This window comes from Poecilia mexicana, unplaced genomic scaffold, assembly GCF_051168715.1.
Source record: "Poecilia mexicana isolate PSO_F unplaced genomic scaffold, ASM5116871v1 scaffold_23, whole genome shotgun sequence".
NCBI lineage: Eukaryota > Metazoa > Chordata > Actinopteri > Cyprinodontiformes > Poeciliidae > Poecilia > Poecilia mexicana.
Window position 1 is genome coordinate 20,969,296 of NW_028263392.1, and position 19,691 is coordinate 20,988,986.

At 43.0% G+C, this 19,691-nt stretch overlaps 2 protein-coding genes and 1 pseudogene across 2 annotated transcripts; 1 reads left to right on the top strand and 2 right to left on the bottom strand.

Moving 5' to 3' along the window:
- Positions 1–4,701: 4,701 nt before the first annotated feature.
- On the bottom strand, positions 4,702–7,263 carry LOC106912260 (CD209 antigen-like). Its single transcript, XM_014979071.2, has 4 exons — positions 6,874–7,263; positions 6,456–6,785; positions 6,075–6,169; positions 4,702–5,952 (listed from the first exon to the last, which is right to left on the bottom strand). Exons 1-4 carry the CDS (start codon positions 7,028–7,030, stop codon positions 5,839–5,841), a joined length of 696 nt encoding a protein of 231 aa, XP_014834557.2. The 5' UTR covers positions 7,031–7,263; the 3' UTR covers positions 4,702–5,838.
- A 28-nt stretch (positions 7,264–7,291) lies between these two features.
- On the bottom strand, positions 7,292–13,946 carry LOC148152611 (C-type mannose receptor 2-like). Its single transcript, XM_088003561.1, has 10 exons — positions 13,913–13,946; positions 13,616–13,794; positions 13,133–13,138; positions 11,725–11,944; positions 11,150–11,488; positions 10,517–10,692; positions 10,077–10,296; positions 9,645–9,856; positions 8,915–9,263; positions 7,292–7,488 (listed from the first exon to the last, which is right to left on the bottom strand). The coding sequence occupies exons 1-10, from the start codon at positions 13,944–13,946 to the stop codon at positions 7,292–7,294; spliced, it is 1,932 nt and encodes a 643-aa protein (XP_087859687.1).
- A 3,830-nt stretch (positions 13,947–17,776) lies between these two features.
- On the top strand, positions 17,777–19,480 carry LOC106907999 (uncharacterized; annotated as a pseudogene).
- Positions 19,481–19,691: the final 211 nt, after the last annotated feature.

Below are 19,691 nucleotides of genomic sequence, written 5' to 3' on the forward strand. Positions count from 1 at the left end.
ATTATTATTACACTAAAATAATCAGATTTGTCCTTTTTGTCTCTGTATCCTGGAAGCAGATGTTGGATTGGTACAAACCTTTTAGCGAAGTGTGAAGTCACATGATCCAGATGTGATCCAGAAGCAGCACAGAGGGAAAAAATCTCTTTTATTTAATGAGTTTTAAGACGGGGAAACTTTCTGCAACCCCAAACGGATCAGGGTTTCCCCCAGTGTATTATAAGCCTGGCGGCCTCCCATGCTTTACTAGCCCTGCCGCTAAAAATCGTTTTTTTTTTGTTTTGTTTTTTAAGCCGGGCTGCAAGATCAGGATCAGCTGGAAGAGAAGAAATGACCAGAACAATCTGAATTCACTCAACCTACAAATAATAATCAGAGAAATCAAATCTAATATACAAGAAACTGAACATAAGAATTTACTAAGATTAAATACAAAGGAATGAATTAATATGGCAAACTATTAATAATAAAACCAATAAATGATAATTTAATAACCCATAGCAAACAGAAGTAAAACCCAAACGCCAACCAATGTGATGCTATAAAATATAAAACATCTTTAAATAAAGTTTGATCCAGAACTAAATGTCGTTTAGTTTCTGGAAAATCTTCCCGTCCGTCTGCTTCCTCCAGTGAACTTTGACTTGTGGGCTTCACCTCCAGCTGGAACCAGAGCGTTAAACTGGTGAGACCAGGGAAAGTTCAGCCCGTCAGAGAATCTTTGGTTCTGTTGGATCCTGAAATCCTGGTTCGGACCTGAAACCTGCTGCAGCTTCATGTTGTCTCATCAGAAACGTTTTGACGTGTTTATGTTGTTTACCTCCTTCAGCATGTCCACCAGCACTGCAGGACCGTCCAGGTCCAGACTGGCGGTTCTGACCAGCTTCACTTTCAGAACCTTCAGTTTTACTGGAGCTGATGGAGAAAAGCTGCATCAGTTCTGATTCACTGGTTTATGATTTTATCCAACAAACTGAAAACACGGAAAAGACTCGAGAAAATGACCAGACTGGACATCCGTCTGGATTCTTTACGTTCATTTTTAACTCACTGAAGGTATTAAAAACAACGAGATGCTGAGATTTAAAAATGACTTTTGTCTGCAGACGTCTCACCTGTTGGGTTTCTGAAAGGTGCTGTAACTGAGCGACCTTTAACCCCTCCAGGTTGCTGATCTGACACTTTGAGGCCTGTTTTCTACATTCATTATCTGTTTTATTTCTGCCTGGTTACAAATCTCACTTTCAGGATCTGTAAAGCACTCCAAGCTCTGCAGGTGAGGCTGTTCTGGCTTCGTCATAGAAAGTCTCACTTTCAAACCTTTTCTTAGTTTCTGCATTTGTTTTTTTATTTGAACATTTAAAATGTTTCTACCAAAGTAAAGTTGAATCCTGCTGGAGGTGTACCTTCGTAACAAATAAACGCTTTCTTAACGTTGCAGTCAAGGGCGTAGGTTCGGTCTAAGTTTTGGTGGGGACCTTGACACCCCCCCGCAGCACAGTGAAATGCCCAAGAGCACCGAACATTTTTGAGAAGGGGGGGGAAACCACATTGGCTTAATAACCCCCTCCCCCCAACCATAACCATATCATACATCTTGTGTATCAGTGATTCTTGAGAATAGGGACAAAACAGGTCCTATGGATAAAGCATGAAATTTGAATAAAATATACACAAAATATATTTTTTTCAAATATCTAACTAAACTAACCTGGGTCATGTGAGCACAACAATGTATATTTTTCTTTTTTTTGCTGAATATTTTTTTATTTTAAACATTGTAGTCGGTGGATGATGCCTGTAAAATCCCTTGTCCAGGAGCAGAACTCAATACATTCTTATAGTTTAAAACAATTAAAGAAATACTAAAATTATATATTATGACAATTAAGTATAAGTAGTCATATAAATAATTATAAAAGTATCGATAAATTGAATTAAAAATAATTTTTAGATATTTTCCAACTCCGTTGAAATTTGTCCTTAGTTTTTGTCAACACCGTCAGAAATGAAAAGAATGTAAAAAAATCAGGCATTATTGGGGGGCACCAGAACTTCTGAGGACCCCATGACGTTGTCTTTTCTCTTCCTTTGCTAAGAGGCTAGTTAGCTCCGGTTAGCTTAAGTTATTCTTTAGTTTTTTCTTCTGTTTTATTCCTAAGTTGTTTGTCACAACCATGATGTGTCAACTCCATAACTGACAATTTACAAAACTTTGATGAAATTTTGCGAAATAAAAGCTTAATTTTGGTTTAATGTAAAGATTTCATGGACCTGATGAGCTACAATATGGCCTCCTTCAGAATAACATCATATAAATTGAGGTAGTTTGGCATTTCGTCAACTCCGTCAGATGTCAACTCCGTCAGAGTTTTTCTGACTCTTTCAGTGAAATTGTTATCAAATCTCACTTAAATGTGCAACTAATTCATTTTAATGTATTTTACATGAATTGTATTACTTCACATGTACCAAGTTTTTCATTTTACTCACTAGTTTGTCACCACCTTCAGTTCTGTGTCAACTCCGTCATGCACTGTCAACTCCATCAGATGGACTTTTTCTTGTTTTTTGTTTTAAATAATATTTATTTTATTTCTTGAGAAGCATTTGTCTGTAAATTGAGTAAAAATATCACTAATGGGGTATTTTAAAAATCATTTTAGATTTATTTTTGTCAGATGGTGATGACAAAGTTCTGGGTCAGGTCGATTAAAAATGTAATTTTTTTTAAAAATTCGCAACTGGGAGCCTGTACCTTAGCATCTTCATATTTTCTAAACATTATTTGTCATATTTGCATACATAAGGTTGAGAAATAATTTTAAAAAAATATGGGAAAATTAAAACCCATTTTGTCCCTATTCTCCAGAATCAACCAGATACAGTCATACTCAGCAGATCAGTTCAAGAACACTTTACTTTTTCCTTTACAAAATTCAGCAAACGTTACAAGTAAGATCAAAAGAAATATCCTCTGGATACAGCAAACACAATTGCAGATAAGAAGAAATCAATAATAAAATAAAAAAGAAAAAATATTACATAATTAACAGACCTATTCTACCTCACATTCAGTGCTGACCTTACTAAACACCGGACTTTACAACAAATGCGTTGCGTGATAGATATCTAACTTATGGGTCCACTCACTGTACTTACAGCCGACGTAGCGAAATAACTTCTAATGTCTGTCCGTTTCTTTTTTGGTGGCGACATGGTCTCGGAGACTCAGAAGGAGACGCGTGTGCCCAGCTAGCCGCCGCCTTTTGCAGCTAATCAAAGAACGTCCGACGATTCAACTGACTCCCCCCCCCCATCCCCCCGACAGCACCGTTCCGACACGGTCTCGGAGGCTCATAATAAATGTCAAACTAAGAAGCTTCCGTTCCGCGCACCGCCTGTTGCTGCTAATCAAAGATCGTAGATCCACGTTCTTTGAGCCAATATGGCAAAAATTGGTCGGGACTTTTTCATATCCCGTGAATATTGGTCGGGACATGTCCCTACCGTCCCTACCCAAACCTACGCCCATGGTTGCAGTACTCGTCCTCCCAGCTTCCTGACTGTTCGGAATGAGCCACTGCACAGACTCTGGTGGCGGTGCTTTTGTCAGGTTTTCCAGACTTCCAGTGTATGAACAGGAAGTTGCTTCCACTGGCCGGCGTTGTAGGTTCGCTGTGGGGAGTCCAGAGAGACATCAGAACATTTCAATCCGTTTCCTTTCCTCTGAGGGTTTACCTCAGAATCTGACCTCTGACCTCATCTCCGCTCACAATCTATTAGAACAATCTTTGTCGACCACTGGCGGTCTGCAGGCGCCCCCTTGTGGTCTGCGAGGTACTGCATGTAAATAACCTTTGATTTGCTGTGACGGGAGCTGAAAGCGTGACGCTACAGTTAGCTTACCAAAGGACTGTGTGGACAAATAGCAGTTAAAAACCAGGAAAGAGATCCTGAAAATATGGCAGAAAGTTTTTAGCTGTTGGTAGCTAAGTCCTTGGATTTTTAGTGTCACACTTAAACGCAGTTTCTGTGATCCATGAAAATGATCCCTACTGTGGTTCTTACAGGATCTGTCTTCCCTCACAGGCTCCCGTCACATTCTGACTGATATTTGTGTAGTGTGTGAAATATTCTGATATGGCTTTTATTTTCTGCTGAATATAAATAGGTGAAATAAATTGCCTTTTAGTTAATGGAAAGGCAATTTCAATTCTCTTAATTACCCAGAATCCCTCAGTAGTCACATGACTACAGGATGAAGGTAGCTGTCACTTGAGGACTTTGAGTTAAAAGTCAACATTCATTACTATATTTTATAGCTATATTCAAATGAAGGACTCTGGTGTAGCTAACTCTGGTAAAACTATTTAGCTTTACATATTAAAACCTTCACGCTGTTTTCATGAAGGATTTTAGTGCTTTTATACAAGCTGGTGATTTTAAACGGGGATTCAGGTGCTTTTCTAAGAGTTTTGTCATTCTCATATTTTTTCAAATGCTACGTATCATTGCTAAGCACAACTTAAATCCTGTCACTTAAATATGATAATCAGAAATCAGTATTTAACATTAACTGCTAAGGTCTTTGGTATGTAAAGATGATAATTATTTTAAAAGTAGCACCGACAGACAGCTATCTAGACACGCTACTGTAGGAAAATCTGCCGAGGAAGCACATATATTCAGCACACCTGATAATTTTCAAATTCAAAACATTTTTATTTACATAGTGAAGGTCATGAATCACAGGCGCTTTCATTTCCCTGACAAATCGGTTCCTCCCTCACTGCAGGTGGGATGTGGAGCCTCAGCTAATGCTCGACTCCATCCATGTGTTCAATTCACATTTTCTAGAATTAATATGAAATATTTCTAAAAATCTGTTTTTAATCTGATGCATCAAAGTTATCAAAAGCTTTTAGCTGCATCACAGCAGGTGGGCGTGGCCATGCCTCGAAGTCAAAAACATGAAGATGGAAGAACTTCCACACCAACCTGCTGCATCACCCAGAGCAGCACCAACACATTCACACGGTTAGCCGGTGACATCACGTAGCCCCGCCCCCTTTCAACAGGAAGTCACTTATTCTACTGCTGGACGTCCGGCTGACCTGAGGGATGATCTCCAGGCCTCAGTCACAAAACCTGATTGGAACATTAAACAGCTTCTTATCAATAATCGATCGCTCTGATCAGCCATTGCCAAATGACCAATGATCTCTACATTAATCCAGACTGCAGTCAGAAGCAGTTCTGGCCCCGTTGGAAGATCGTGAATAAGATGCAGTTAAAGTAGTTTTACACATTTTGAGTCCAGAATAATAAGAAAAACATTGTTTACATGTAAACAAACTCCTGAAAAGCATCTTAAATCAGTTTTTCTGCTCTGGAATGAACCACGTTTTATCCAGCAGCATATTTATTCCTCCAGGACTTTGTTGTTTCCTTCAGGGTTCAGAGGTCGTGACCTTTGGTGAAGTTGGGTTCAGCTCTTCACCAGAAATGATCAGAAAGTTGTTTTATTTCAAACTGCTGTGATGGACGTCTGTGGTTTGTTTCCTGTTTCCCAACAAACTATCAAGTCTGAATAATTTCATTTTTATTTCTGTATTTAAAAATTATTTAATCTGAAGTGAAAAAAGGAGAAAATCTTAAGGAACAAACTCGTGTTTCCATCTGTTTCCTGTTTCAGTGTAAAGCTGATTTTCTTTATTTCCTCAGGATCCACTTCTCCGCATGTAAAACCCCAAATATCATAAAACAACCAATCACCCTTTAAAGACTAAATATAACACATTAACTTTAAACCACCATAATGAAATGATCCAGTATTTAAAGTTCATCTTTCTTCTTCTCTGGTTTGTGGAGGATTTTCCCGTCTGGTCGTTTCCTCCAGCTCACTTTGACGTTTCCTTTCACTCCATCGTCCTTCAGCTTCTGTTTCAGCTGAAACACAAATACGTCCTGAATATCAAAGCATTTTTATTTATTCTTATCGTTTCCTCTCAGATTCAACAAGCGGCCTCAGCAGGAAATGTTTGTGATGTGATCAAATAAGAGATGATGACCTTGATGAGAAGTTCCTCCATCATGGCAGAGTCATCCTCAGTCACAGACGATGGAAACGCCAGCTGCAGTTTCACCAGATGCTTTGACTGGACCGCTTTTAGAGAAAAAAGACTTATGATTTATCATTTATTGTAATATTATGTTGCAGTGATGAGACGTTATCAGACCAAAGGAAGATTGATGTGCAACATAGTTTTGCTAAAGTAAAAGTAAAAAGTATCCATCCTAGAAATTACTCCAGAGAAAACAAGTTTTTGGTAAAAGTCTACTAAACTACCGAGGAACTGATCAAGTTATCATGTAGCTGCTGCAACGTTTCAGCCTGGAACCAGGATCACTTATTGGCTGTGAAGTTGACTGAAGAGTGAAGGATTCCTCACCAGCGTAACAAACGAAGGCTTTCTTCTCGCCGCAGCTCCAGTCCTCCCATTTCCCGGCGTTCCCAAAGTTAGCAGCAGCACATTCCTCCTTCCCGTTGTTACTGGGTTCGTCTCGGTTCCAGTTCCTGAACGAGGAGTTCCCTCCATCCGCCCACTTCCAGGAGTCTCGGTACAGACCCATCCAGGCCGCTCTCTGGACCAAACCCTGGACGGCCTCGTTGTCGGCCAGATGTCTCACGCTGGCCAGGTCTGTGTAATGTTGTCTGCAGAAGCTCTGAGCTTCAGTCCAGCTCTGTTTGGTGCTGCTGTAGTAAAACGTAGGATTTGTTCCTGAAAACGGACCAAAGAAGTCGAACAATAAAACCTTTTTGAATCGCTGAGGAAAACAGGAGAGTCTGTGTACCTGATGAATCCTTACCGCTGACACTGAAGCAAACTGTGCCTAAGGTCTGAGAGCAGGACGCATCGTACCAGGACCCATCAGCACTAAATGCACCACAGCTTTCTCTGCCAAACCTATTGTTGGGTTCTCCAGCTGCCCAGTTCCTGAACTGGTTCTGATACTGGTCTGGCATGGACCACCTCCAGCTGTTCACGTCTTCATGCAGTCCGATCCAGGCCCGCTGGAAACATTCAGAGGACACAGTAAATTCCTCCTCCAGACATTTAGTGTGTTTTTATTGGTGCCGTTTTGCTTTGAGCTCTTGTTTCTGCCAGAAGCCTCAATGTGACTCTGCTGTCATTTTCTAGCTTATGTGTCTGATTTCCTGCTTCTGGTTGAGTTCCTGTGAGCAGTTAGCCCCTCCCACCTTAAATAAACCAATCGGAAACCTCCATCACATGAAAGGAAGACGTACACTGGTTCTTCCTGCAGATGTTGCCAGGTCGTTCAGCATCCTCACATCCTCCATGTTGGTGACGGTTGCCAGGTCTTGGTGATTTTCTCTGCAGTATCTCTGAGCTTCTGTCCACGTCTTCAGCTCATCAACGATTATATATTCACGGGTAGGAAGTGTTGAGTTCCCACAAACCACTGCAATGACAAACATACATCTGAATTATTTTAACTGAAGCAAAGGTTGAGCCGGGAAACTTCTGCTCTGGATTAAATGATTAATTTTTATGCATGAAGGTATTCATATGGAGTCAGTGATGAAATACATGTAAACTCAAGGCTGAGGTTTACTTGTCAGCTCTCTTTGGAGACAACTGAAAATGGAAACATTAACTGTTAATGTTGGAAGTGGAAGCAGTGAGTGACTGGTTTGATGAGTTGGAGAGAAGTCCTGAACAAACGTCACAACAACAGAGAGACGCATTTCCATCATTCTGCTCTGACTGATTCAGAGGACTTGACTGAATCTCTGCACCTGAACTGTGAAATGTCTTACGGACGATCTTTGCTCTTCCTGACTCGAGTTAAAAATGAGATCTGTGTTGTTAGACGGTCTTCAGTTCCCACTGCCTGCATGTTTTAGATCCGCCTCTGTTCCAGGTCACCTGGTTCAAACGACTGCAGGCCGTCTGGTGCTGCAGGAGCCTGAAAATGGCTGCATATTTCAGTCAGGAGATACATGGAGGGCATTAGGGCCCTGATGACCAGAACTGGGAAACAGGGTTATAGACATAGTTACTTTGAAAAAGTAACTTAGTTATATTACTGATTATTTTATTTGGAAAGTAACTAAGTTACATTAAAAGTAACTTTTTTAGTTACTTTCAGCAGCTGCTGACGACGACAAACAAACAAACAAACAAACAAACAACGCTCCACCACCTGTGAAAATTACATTGATCTTTGCCAAAACTTAACTATAAGTTATTTTATAATGGTAACATCAACAATATGTCTCCACTTATAAGGTTTAATGGCTACAACAGTACAAAAAAAATCCTTTGGTAATTTTTGAGTGTTTTTGTGTTCCACTGTAATCTGGAAAACTATAAATATGACTTCATATATATATTTGAACTTGACTTTAACGGATCATCCAGGAAATGATGGACTAAAATTAACTGGATGTCAGACAAATTCTGGGGTTTATGTCTCTTTATTTCCAAGCCCAAAAACCGCAACTCGTTAAATCTGCAAGCGACTTCAGAAGAAAACAAGCCCAAAGCTGCTCATAATAATCGGACCTGAAAGTCAAAATAGTTCCTGTTCCTCCAGCAAAAAGCGCATTTCTCTCCATTGTTTGTGTCTGTCGCATAGAAACGGCGGTCGCTCCCCAAGACGCGCAGAGGAAATAATATTTAATTACAAAAGAAAATAGTAACGCAAATTGATTTGGATAAGTTACTTTAATCTGATCCTGGATTTGAAATGGCATCGTGTTAGATTACTCTTTACTGAAAAAAGAGGTCCGACGTCAGTAACGCGTTCCGTTAATAACATCACTTTCTATAGAGAATGCAATCCATCATCAACAGAGCAGACTACAGGCTTAATGGTGGCTTACCATTGTGGCAAATGAATGGCCTCTGTACATCACAGTCCCAGTCCTCCCACTGTCCAGAGTCTCCCAGGTCTGCTGAAGTGCAGTTCTCACCAGGTCCATTAGGTTCACTGGATCTCCAGTAGCTAAACGAGAACCTGCTTCCATCTGCCCACATCCAGACAGCTCTGTGGAAACCAATCCAAACCCTTTGTCCTGATGGTATCAGCGTCTGAATCTCCTGGATGTCTGCCATGTTTCTGACTCTGGCCAGGTCTGTGTAATGGTTTCTGCAGTAGCTCTGAGCCTGAGTCCAGTTCATGTTGGCGTTAATGAAGGCAAACGTAACTTCTGAGCCTGAAACAAGAACTTTCTTAAGCAAACCAGCAGCAGAGGTCAACAGCAACCAATGTTTAAACCAGTGTTTCCCAACCCTGGTCCTCCAGGCACTCCGCCCTGCATGTTTGAGGGGTTTACCCTGGTGAACGGTAGGATTAGCCTCCCTCCGCCTACGAATGGGAGGACGGGTTCTGACTGTTTGTGCTTATGTGCCAAACAGTTCAGATGACCCTTTTGGAGTCCCTAACGGGTCCTGGAGAGTCCTGGGGACTCCCTTATGTGAGACCTGGGGGGACGTGGTTGGGAGGAACAGAGTCTCCTGTGAAACAGAGCCTTAACTCCCCCATCTGGGAGAGCTTTGAATTCGTTCTGGGGGCGGTGGGGGACATCGAGTCCGAGTGGACCATGTTTCTACGCCTCCATTGTTGAGGCGGCTTATCGGAGCTGCGGCCATGAGGTCGTCGGTGCCTGCCATGGCGGCAACCCTCGAACCTGTTGGTGGACACGTTCGGTGAGGGATGCTGTCAGGCTGAAGAAGGAGTCCTATCGAGCCTTTCTGGCCTGTGTCTTCCCCAAAGTCAGGGGAAGACCCAGGGTACGCCGGAGGGACGATGTTTCTCGGCTGGCCTGGGAACGCCTTGGGATCCCCTGGAGGAGCTGGAACAAGTGGCTGGGGGAAGGGAAGTCTGGACCTCCCACCTTAGGCTGCTGAACCTGCGACCCGACTCTAGATAAGAGGAAATGGACGGACGGATGGGGTGTGTTGAAGCAAGGGAACATCTGAAACATGCAGGTCAGTGTACCGTGAGGAACAGGGTTTGGAAAGACTGATTTAAACATCCCTTACCTCTGACCTCTGAGCAGATGGAACCTTGCAAACTGGAACAAGTTACATCGCTCCAGAACCCATCAGCAAACATTTCTACACAACTTTCTCCTCCTGCATGGTTGTTTGGCTCACCACGGTACCAGTTTGTGAAATCGTTCTCCTGCTTTTGGTCCAAGTCAGATTCAGAAACGGACCACCTCCAGCTGTTCACGTCATCGTACAACCCAATCCAGGCTGTCTGCAAACAACAGCAGAGTTCAGAGTTACAGCTCAGCTCTGACAACTCTGGGTGAATTAATTACAAATTGAACTAATGAGAATGTTACAGCTTTGTTTTTCTCTACATCGTTCAGATGTGACGATGTATCCATGAAGTTTCCAGCCTGTGAGCAGATCGAACCAGAGGCCGGTCTGCAGCTCAGACTGCTGTTCAGTGAGGAGAGTAAAAGTGAACATACGGATGTGAATCCCAGAGATGCTGCCATGTTGTTCAGACTTCCCACATCCTCCATGTTCTCCATCACTGCCAGGTTCCCGTAATGTTCTCTGCAGTGACTCTGAGCTTCAGTCCAGCTCTTCAGCTCACCAACAACAAAGTATTTTCGTCCAGGATGTGAGGCGTTTCCACACAGCTCTGCAGTTACACACAGGGTTAAAAACATGAGCAGTTTTTGTGGTCAGTGTTTCTTTACTTTTTCATTCTGTGAACGTCAGAGGAGTTTCATCATAATTACTGCAGTATCAACTGCAGGAATAAAATAATGCACACGGTTTAATTCACCTCATTATAATGTATATTTCAAGTCGTTTCCAATCATTTTGTAAAACAAGGACATCTAGTCAAACGTCATTTCCATAAAAGTAAAACTTCCTTTGTTTTCCTACATGCACTCTGTCTGTCCATGGCCATCAGTTCATCATCATCATATTTTCTAAAATAACGACCTTAACAAGAAATGATCAAAGTCATTTTTGTTAAACTGGCTTGGATAATTATTTCAGGAAGTTGATGAAATGCTTTATTGGTTCAGTCCAATCAGGAGCAGCTTCACCTGCAGCGGTTAAAGGTCAAAGGTCAAAGTTTTGCTTACCGCTGTAGCAAACGAAGGCTTTGTGTTGGTCACAGGACCAGGCCTCCCATTGGCCAGACCTCCCAAAGTGAGCGGCTGCACATTCCTCTGTCCCGTTGTTACCGGGTTCATTATTTCCTTCGTTCCAGAACCTAAATGAGAAGTTCTTGGCCTCCACCCACTTCCAGGAGTCTCTGAACAAACCGATCCAGACGTTTTCTCTGGGGATGACGCTGCTGGCCTGCCGGTTCTCTGCCGGGTTCCTCACTCTGGCCAGGTCTGTGTGATGTTTCCTGCAGTAGCTCTGAGCTTCGCTCCAGTTCAGGTTGGTGTCCAGGTGAACAAATGTGACATTTGATCCTGCAGAAAGTTCAGTTAAAGTCTGGATTCCAGTCAAACGACATTTTCCCACCTTTACTGATGGCAGTGATGGGAACATCATGTTACAATGACTGAAGGAGGATCAACATGTTGATGGATTTCATTCACCAAAATAAGAAATCATTGAACATCTTCTGATTGAGTTAAAGCCGAGGTTAAACTCCAACATTCAGCTGCAGAGTTTTTCCTCTGGTTCTGATGGTTGAACTTCTTACCGTTGACCTGAAGGCAGATTGTATTTTGGCTTTTAGAGCAGGACGCGTCGTTCCAGGACCCATCAGCGTTCATCTCTCCACAGTTCTCTTGTCCGCCGTCGTTGTTGGGTTTTCCAGCCTGCCAGTTGCTGAACTCCTTCTCTTCATGTTGGTAGAAGTCAGAGTCTGACACGGACCACCTCCAGCTGTTCCCGTCACCGTACAGCCCGATCCAGGCCAGCTGGGCGAAACACGTTTTCAGGACATCTCGATGTACGTTATCAGCAGCACATGCTGTTTTTTAAATTTACATTTGCATATTACCTTAATAGCTGTTGAATACTTAGCTTAGAGCTAAATATTTAGCTTAGAGCTAAATATTTAGCTCTAAGCTAAATATTTAGCTTAGAGCTAAATATGTCTTCTCTCCACCCTGTATATTTTTTGTTAGTGGCGCCACCTCTGTCCCTTTCTTTGTCATTACAGTTTCTGTGCGTTTGGTCATAAACAGATTTATTATTTTCTCTTCAGTCCAGACCAGGTGCTGCATTCACAGCAGCTCCTGGTCCTGCTCGGTGGAGGTCAAAGGTCATCAGCATGAGGTCAGGATAATCTTTCCATAAGTAATTGAACATATAATTACATTTTCAGTATTTTCGGACCAAAGTGAAAAAGTTTTCATTGCTGCTGTTTGTTCTTCTTTTGTAGAGTCGTAACAAACTTTCATTTCTTTGTCTTTCTTTCTTTTTTTTTCAAAATCTCTTACTGTTTATTCATTGCTACATGCTGTTTTTATTTTTTCTTTAATTATGTAAAGCACCTTGAAATGCCTTGCTGCTGAAATGTGCTATACAAATAAAATTTATTATTTTTAAACAGAAATAAAATTATTAGATCCAACTTTCATTTACCTGTTGGGTCAAACGACCGTCTGCATGTTAATAATGAGGCAGTGATTCGTTAGCAGCTCTGTCACATTCAGCATTTGGCTTGGTGTCTGTCTGTCTGTCTGTGTATATGTGTGCGTTTGTTTGTAATACCTTGTGAGGACGATTTTCCTGACATATACTACGTTGTGGGGACCAATTGCTCCTTGTGGGGACCGGAGCCTGGTCCCCACGAGGGGAAACCCTGTTTTTGGGTCAGGGGTCAGAGTTAGGGCTAAGGTATGAATTGAGTTTTGGTTGGTTAGGGTTAGGAAAAGGGTAAAGGTCAGGTTTAGGCTGTGGAAATGAATGCAAGTCAATGGAAAGTCCCCACAAAGATAGCAAAACAAACATGTGTGTGTGGGGGGGGGGGGTAATTGGGTGCAGCCAGCTGACAGGATGTCTAAAAGCAGAACAGAGGAAACTGGTTTAGTGAAAGCGTCTTGTTTCGTCCCGACCGTTTCTCTGGTCAGTCAGACACTCGGGTCAAAGGTCACTGTAACGTGATGCTAGGAGGAAGTTTGGCAGGGTTATGCTTGTCCAATCATGCATAGATAATAAAAATTATTTTCCAAATTCTGGGATCAACAAAGAAAATGTTAAAAGCATTTTAAATGAGGCTAAGTGGGAGTGAAAGGCCAGCAGGTACCAGTGGGAACCTGGTGCAACATGAACCAGGTTTTTATGGTAATAAATGAAATAATAAATGACTGATAGATATTCCACACTTTGCTGTTAATCTGAACTGAATCAGCAGCAGATGATCAGGATGGAGGATCAGGTCCAGATCAGAATAAATCCAAAGATTTATGAAGCAGATTAACAGGATGAAACTGAGCTGGTTGGTCAGAACCAGAGGGACCAGAAAACTGACAGATTAAAATAAATTTCATCAGAGTGAACCAACGTGATGAAACCTCCTGGATGGAGTCGACAGACGAACATTTGACTGACTGATCATCCCTCATCCTGAGAGGATCAGATACCTCAGAGGTTTTCCTCACAGACGTTGCCATGTCATTCAGAGCCTCCACATCCTGCTGGCTCTCCAGGGTTGCCAGGTCTATGTACGTCTGTCTGCAGAAACTCTGAGCTTCAGTCCAGTTCTTCAGCTCATCCACAAAAACGTATTTAAGCTCAGGAGGCCTGGAGGTCGAGCTCAGGCCTGCAGGGCATAATTCATAACTATCTGTTAAAATACAGGGAAATATTAAGACCTGGGAATAAAAATATTAAGACCTGGAAATCATCAGTAAATATTAAACATAATAATCTTCCCTCACCAAAAGCCACCAGGATCCAGATGATTCTCTCCATCTTCTGCTCTTCACTTCGTCTGCAGCTGATTTTATTTTACCAGATAAAATTAGTTGGAAATGTCAACAACTGTATGCAAAGTAATGCGTTGCCATGCCAACGGATATTTAGACACAACATACATAACATAAAAGGGGAAGTTCAGGATTAATATCATCCTCTGATAACCAGCTCACCTGTTGGAGTGACCTCTGACCTCCAGGTGAATCTTTGTATTTGCTCTGATTGGTTGAGGCATTAATGATTTTAAAAACATTAAAAATAATTTAAATGTTTTTAAAAGGCTTCCAGTAAACCTGAGTTGATTCTGAAATCATTTCAGTTTTTATTTTTCCAGTTTTGTGCTGAATCTCCGGTTTTCGTTCGGAACGTTTAGAGTCTGTTTTCCTTCTTTCACATCAAATGTTTTTATGATTCCAGATGGTTTTTAACTCATTTCTATTTTAATTTTATTCTCTTTTATGTCTGTGACGTTTTCCTTTTATCCAGTAAAACTGTTAATAACATTCATGTAATCATGAAGCGTTTCTCTGGATCAGATGAACGTGTTAGTCGCTGTTTTGATGCCATTATTTTACTGATCAATCCTCTGCAGCGACGCCACAATATTAACATCAAATGTAAAAACAAACTAGTTCAATTTTTGCTCCAACTCCAGGTTTGAAAAGCAAAAAGAAAAGATAAAGTAACCCGTCAGAAAGCTGCAGGGATTGGAAACGTTTTGGTATAAAACGAACTGGATGTTTGTTCTGATTCTCATGAAGTTCGTTTTAAATCTCTGAACATGAAAAAATTTGCATCACTGATATTCAAAGTTTTTCCCATTAAGTTTTATTCAGATCCTCCAAAACTTCAGAGGAAAACTGTTTTCTTTCACATTCATGCAAACGACTCAGTGGGAAACGAACGGCTTGGTTTCGATTTGTGCTTCTGACTTTTTATAGTAACAAATTGATGTGAAAAGAAAATATTTCCAGTTCAGAGAAACCAGCCAACCAGACAGACCAGTGACATTTAGTTCATCTTTATGTAAGTATGTCTGTAGTTATAAGTCCAGGAAGGTTTGGATTTAAAGTATTAAATATTTTGCACAAACAAACTGAGAATCTTTTCTGTGAAAAACCAAACGGGTTTGATTTCTGAGGCAGGAAGCATCAGAGTAATGAGATTACAGGAACAGCGTTAAAACAGGAGCCGAAACGAAAAAACAAAATAAAAACAAATAAACTGCAAAACCAGGCAGAACGTAGCGAAGTAAATGATCCGAATGTCGCTGGACTCATTACCATAAATACAAAAGGATCAGAACTCAAATTAAGATTCAAGATACTTTATTGTCATTCACATCACGTATCACATGAGGTGGAACGAAATTGAGAGTCACAGCCCCAGTTACATCCAAATATAAAAATATAAATATAAAAGTATAAAACAGGAAAGTTCTGGTACCAAACTGCAGAAACCATACAAACCAACAATCGTTTCTATTTTCATAAAGCTGATATCATGCAGAACGGAAACTTCAAAGGCTCTGCAGTTTGAAAACAGCAAACAGTGAAGACGCTCCGCAGACGTGATGTCACTTCCTGTGCAATCTGCAGACGTGATGTCACTTCCTGTGCTGAGGCCTGGCCTCCCAGCTGAAGGAGCTTTAACTTTGTGACCAGATTAAAGTTTAAATCTTCTGTAAAGTGAAATGTTTGCTTCAGGTTTTGTGTCGGTTGATGAGCAGTTTGGCAGCAAAGCAGCCGGGAATCGAACCGACGCCTCTGCTGCAGCTGTAGTTAATGTTTCCCATAAATTCAAATGAAACGGCAGCTTTTCATGAAGGTCAGGACTTTATCAGGCCTGTTGGCTGTTCATGTGCCTCAGACTGAAGGAGGAAGATGGAAGCCGTTCTGCTCTCCATCGTCGCTGCTGCAGGTTTTTCTGTGATCATATTTCTGACCATAAGGTTGTTTTAGAAACGTTCAGTGGCGCTGCAGTCTGGTTTTAATCTCTTATTGATGTTTTCTGATGCTAACAGCTCATCAGTTTCAGCTGCAGCCATTAAACGGTTTAAAGCTAATAATAATAATGATGTTAATATTGATCTTCATGTTTGTCGGTGCAGTGCTCAGTTCTGTTCCTGGACGGAAATGTTGTTTAGTTTCTGAAGGATTGGGCTGCAGCTCAGAGCTTCTCCAGAGAAGTTTTCAGACCTGGCATCGATCCAGAGCGTGAAGGCGCTGAGCGAGCTGCTGGACTGGAGGGAACTGGGAGAACTGGGAGAGGCCCTGGATCCACCAAACCGGTCTCCAGAACCAGTGGTGGCACCTTTAGAAAGAAAAGAGGCGTAGGAAAAAAGAAACAAGAAATAAACAAATGTAGGACTCCAGAATACTGGTTGGACTGGTTGCTCCGAGTTGGACTGGTTGCTCCGAGTTGCTCTCTGCCATAGTTGCCTGTTGTCACAGATTCTGTTCATAGCGTTTCAGGGTCTCTTTTTGCGGATGATGTCGTCCTACTGACTTCATCGGGTCGGGATCTACAGTGTTACTGGAACAGCTGGTGTTGGCAGAGAGCCTTCTCTGGTCCGGTCCGGACTGGACTGGTCCGGTCTGGAATGCTCCGGTCCGGTCCGGTCTGGAATGCTCCGGTCCGGTCCGGTCTGGAATGCTCCGGTCCGGTCCGGTCTGGAATGCTCCGGTCCGGTCCGGTCTGGAATGCTCCGCTCCGGTCCGGTCCGGTCTGGAATGCTCCGCTCCGGTCCGGTCCGGTCTGGAATGCTCCGCTCCGGTCCGGTCTGGAATGCTCCGGTCCGGTCTGGAATGCTCCGCTCCGGTCCGGTCCGGTCTGGAATGCTCCGGTCCGGTCCGGTCTGGAATGCTCCGGTCCGGTCCGGTCTGGAATGCTCCGGTCCGGTCCGGTCTGGAATGCTCCGGTCCGGTCCGGTCCGGTCTGGAATGCTCCGGTCCGGTCTGGAATGCTCCGGTCCGGTCCGGTCTGGAATGCTCCGGTCCGGTCCGGAATGGTCCGGTCCGGAATGCTCCGGTCCGGTCCGGAATGCTCCGGTCTGGTCTGGTCCGGTCCGGTCCGGAATGCTCCGGTCTGGTCCGGTCCGGAATGCTCCGGTCCGGTCTGGTCTGGAATGCTCCGGTCCGGTCCGGAATTCTCCGGTCCGGTCCGGTCCGGAATTCTCCAGTCTGGTCCGGTCTGGAATGCTCCGGTCCGGTCTGGTCTGGAATGCTCCGGTCCGGTCCGGAATTCTCCGGTCTGGTCCGGTCCGGAATGCTCCGGTCCGGTCTGGTCTGGTCTGGAATGCTCCGGTCCGGTCTGGAATGCTCCGGTCTGGAATGCTCCGGTCCGGTCCGGTCCGGAATGCTCAGGTCCGGTCCGGTCTGGAATGCTCCGGTCCGGTCCGGAATGCTCCGGTCTGGTCTGGTCCGGTCCGGTCCGGTCCCTGCCTTATGTTCGGTTGGATGAAGGTTGGACTCCTGGTCTCTGCCCCCTCACCCAGGCCTGGTTTCAGCTGCTGGTCGGACCGTTGAGGGTCCCGTTGATCCGTTTTGCTCCCATCAGCCTTCGGGTTGATTCGCTCGTCATCATCAGAAGTCTTCGTCTCTGAGAGTTGATGTGAGAAACTAAAACCAGGAGAAAGACTTCATGGTTTTACTGCAGAGTTCTGACTAAATGTCCCGCTCTGCCAGATATCTTCATTTCTCTTGCTGATGAGTTTCATGAGGTGAAAACATTAAACTTTAACAGAGACAACAGAACCCGGTCCTGTTGGAACCGTCACTTTGACCATAAATAATTCAGTTGTGACTTTAGTGAACTGAACAGTGAATCAGTTCTTAGAGTGAATTGTAAGTCTGAGGCGTTCAGGGTGTGAGTCGGTGAGTTCAGGAAGTGCTCTCCTCTCCAGACTCCCTGGATCGGTTTGTACGATGACGTCCGACTCCGACTTCTACCAACAAGACGAGGAGAAGTTCAGGAACTGGGCGTCCGGAGAACCAAACAATAACTATGGAAGAGAGAACAGCGCTGAGGTGTGTGGAGACGGACGCTGGAGTGACGGATTCTGTTATCGAACTCGAAGTTCCATCTGCTTTGAAGTCAAAGGTCAGCATTTTATTTGCTATAAAATGATTGGACGTTGCAATTTTCCACGTTTGTTAAATTTGATGGTTTAATGTTGAAGCTCATTTCTGTGATTTTTAAAGTTTTGTGTTTTAGGGACAAACATGACCTGGATGGAGGCTCGGCGGTACTGCAGGGGGCGCCACACCGACCTGGCTGGCGTCAGGAACCTGGCAGAGAACCGGCAGCTGCAGGTCCTGGTGCCGACCGGGCAACGGGTCTGGATCGGCCCGTGCAGAGAGTCCTGGAAGTGGTCGGATGGAAGCGGCTCGGCTTTTAGCTTCTGAATGTCTGGAGAACCCAATAATACCAGGCAGAACTGAACCGCAGCGAACATGAAAGATTCTGGAAGATGGCAAAAAGAAATCATCAGTTTGCTCTGCAGGTATGAAACGGTTCTGTTGGGTTTGATTCTGTTGGGTTCTGTTTAATTTGTTTTGGTTCTGTTGGGTTCTGTTTGGGTTCCTTTGGGGTTGTTTTGGTTCTGTTTCATTTGTTTTGGTTCTGTTATTTTTGTTTTGGTTTGTTTTGGTTCTGTTGGGTTCTGTTTGGTTCTGTTGGGTTTGTTTTGGTTGTGCCAGAAAAAGCAGCCCTCTCCGCTGTGCATCATGCTGGTGTTTGTGCCGTTTAGTTTCTCCGGTTGTGTCTTTGCTCTGAGCCGTTTGAGGTTTGGTTCTTCGCTCTGATCCAGATTTATAACCTGCAGCCATGTTGTTTTCAGAGGATTTCTTCTTCAGACACGATAAACTTTTTCAAGCCACAATGCTCTCAATTGTTCAAAATTAATTTAGTCTTTTTTTTTTTTTTTTACAAAGATCCATTTTTAAAGCAAGTGAAGCTGAAGGTGATGAGAAGTTCCTCTGTGGATCTGAACGACCCGGACCTGCTGGAAGACCTGCTGACGAAGGTAAATCATGTCTTTTATCTTGACTTCCTGTTTTATTTTGGTAGATCCTGTTTCATTGTTCACTTCCTGCTCTTTGTTCATCTGTAGTTCATTGTTTTCTTTGTAGCTCAATCAGTTTTCTGTCTTTATTTACCGATAAATAAAGACGCAGTACCTGAAATGACCACACGGGGGCGGTGTGGTGAAAGCCGATGAAGCAGAAGCTGAGGGAGCAGGAAGTGAGCGGAGACATCAGACTGAGCAGGAGGAAGCAGAAAGATGGAAAAATCTTCCAGAGACACGAAGAGAAAATCAGGAGGAAGAAGAACGATGAGCTTTAGACGATTTGCTCCTGCAGATGAAACGTGGCTTCAGAAGTCTGTCTCATAAAGCAGGAGGAGTTTATGCACCACAGGAAGCAGCTATTTAAAGATTAAGATGTTGGTTTGTGAATGTTATTAATCTGTATAAATGTAGCAGAACCGACATGAGATTCTGTTCAATAAAATCAGGTCTGATGGAAACCAGTCTGAGTTTCATCTGCTTCTGAATCATTTTATTATGACTCAAACTGACTGCAACCTGGCAGCTATTTAGCCTCGATTTACAATTAAGAAACATAATATTTAGTTTGGAACTCTCAGCTATAAATATATGATAAATTATGATTTAAAAGTGATTTTTTTCTCTCTCACTAAAATGTTGGTGAGAGAATAAACTAAAATATTACTGTTAAT

What these genes read in the sequence shown, in the direction of transcription:
- LOC106912260 (XM_014979071.2), bottom strand. Translation starts at nt 7,030, where the DNA reads ATGCCAGACCAGTATCAGAACCAGTTCAGGAACTGGGCAGCTGGAGAA. An exon ending in AGCCTTCGTTTGTTACGCTG is followed by an intron (nt 6,170 to 6,455) that starts GTGAGGAATCCT and finishes TTTCTCTAAAAG; the next exon opens with CGGTCCAGTCAAAGCATCTG. An exon ending in TGGAGGAACTTCTCATCAAG is followed by an intron (nt 5,953 to 6,074) that starts GTCATCATCTCT and finishes TTTGTGTTTCAG; the next exon opens with CTGAAACAGAAGCTGAAGGA.
- LOC148152611 (XM_088003561.1), bottom strand. Translation starts at nt 13,946, where the DNA reads ATGGAGAGAATCATCTGGATCCTGGTGGCTTTTG. An exon ending in CTGGATCCTGGTGGCTTTTG is followed by an intron (nt 13,795 to 13,912) that starts GTGAGGGAAGAT and finishes TATGCCCTGCAG; the next exon opens with GCCTGAGCTCGACCTCCAGG. An exon ending in CATCTGCTCAGAGGTCAGAG is followed by an intron (nt 9,857 to 10,076) that starts GTAAGGGATGTT and finishes AGGCGTTCCCAG; the next exon opens with GCCAGCCGAGAAACATCGTC.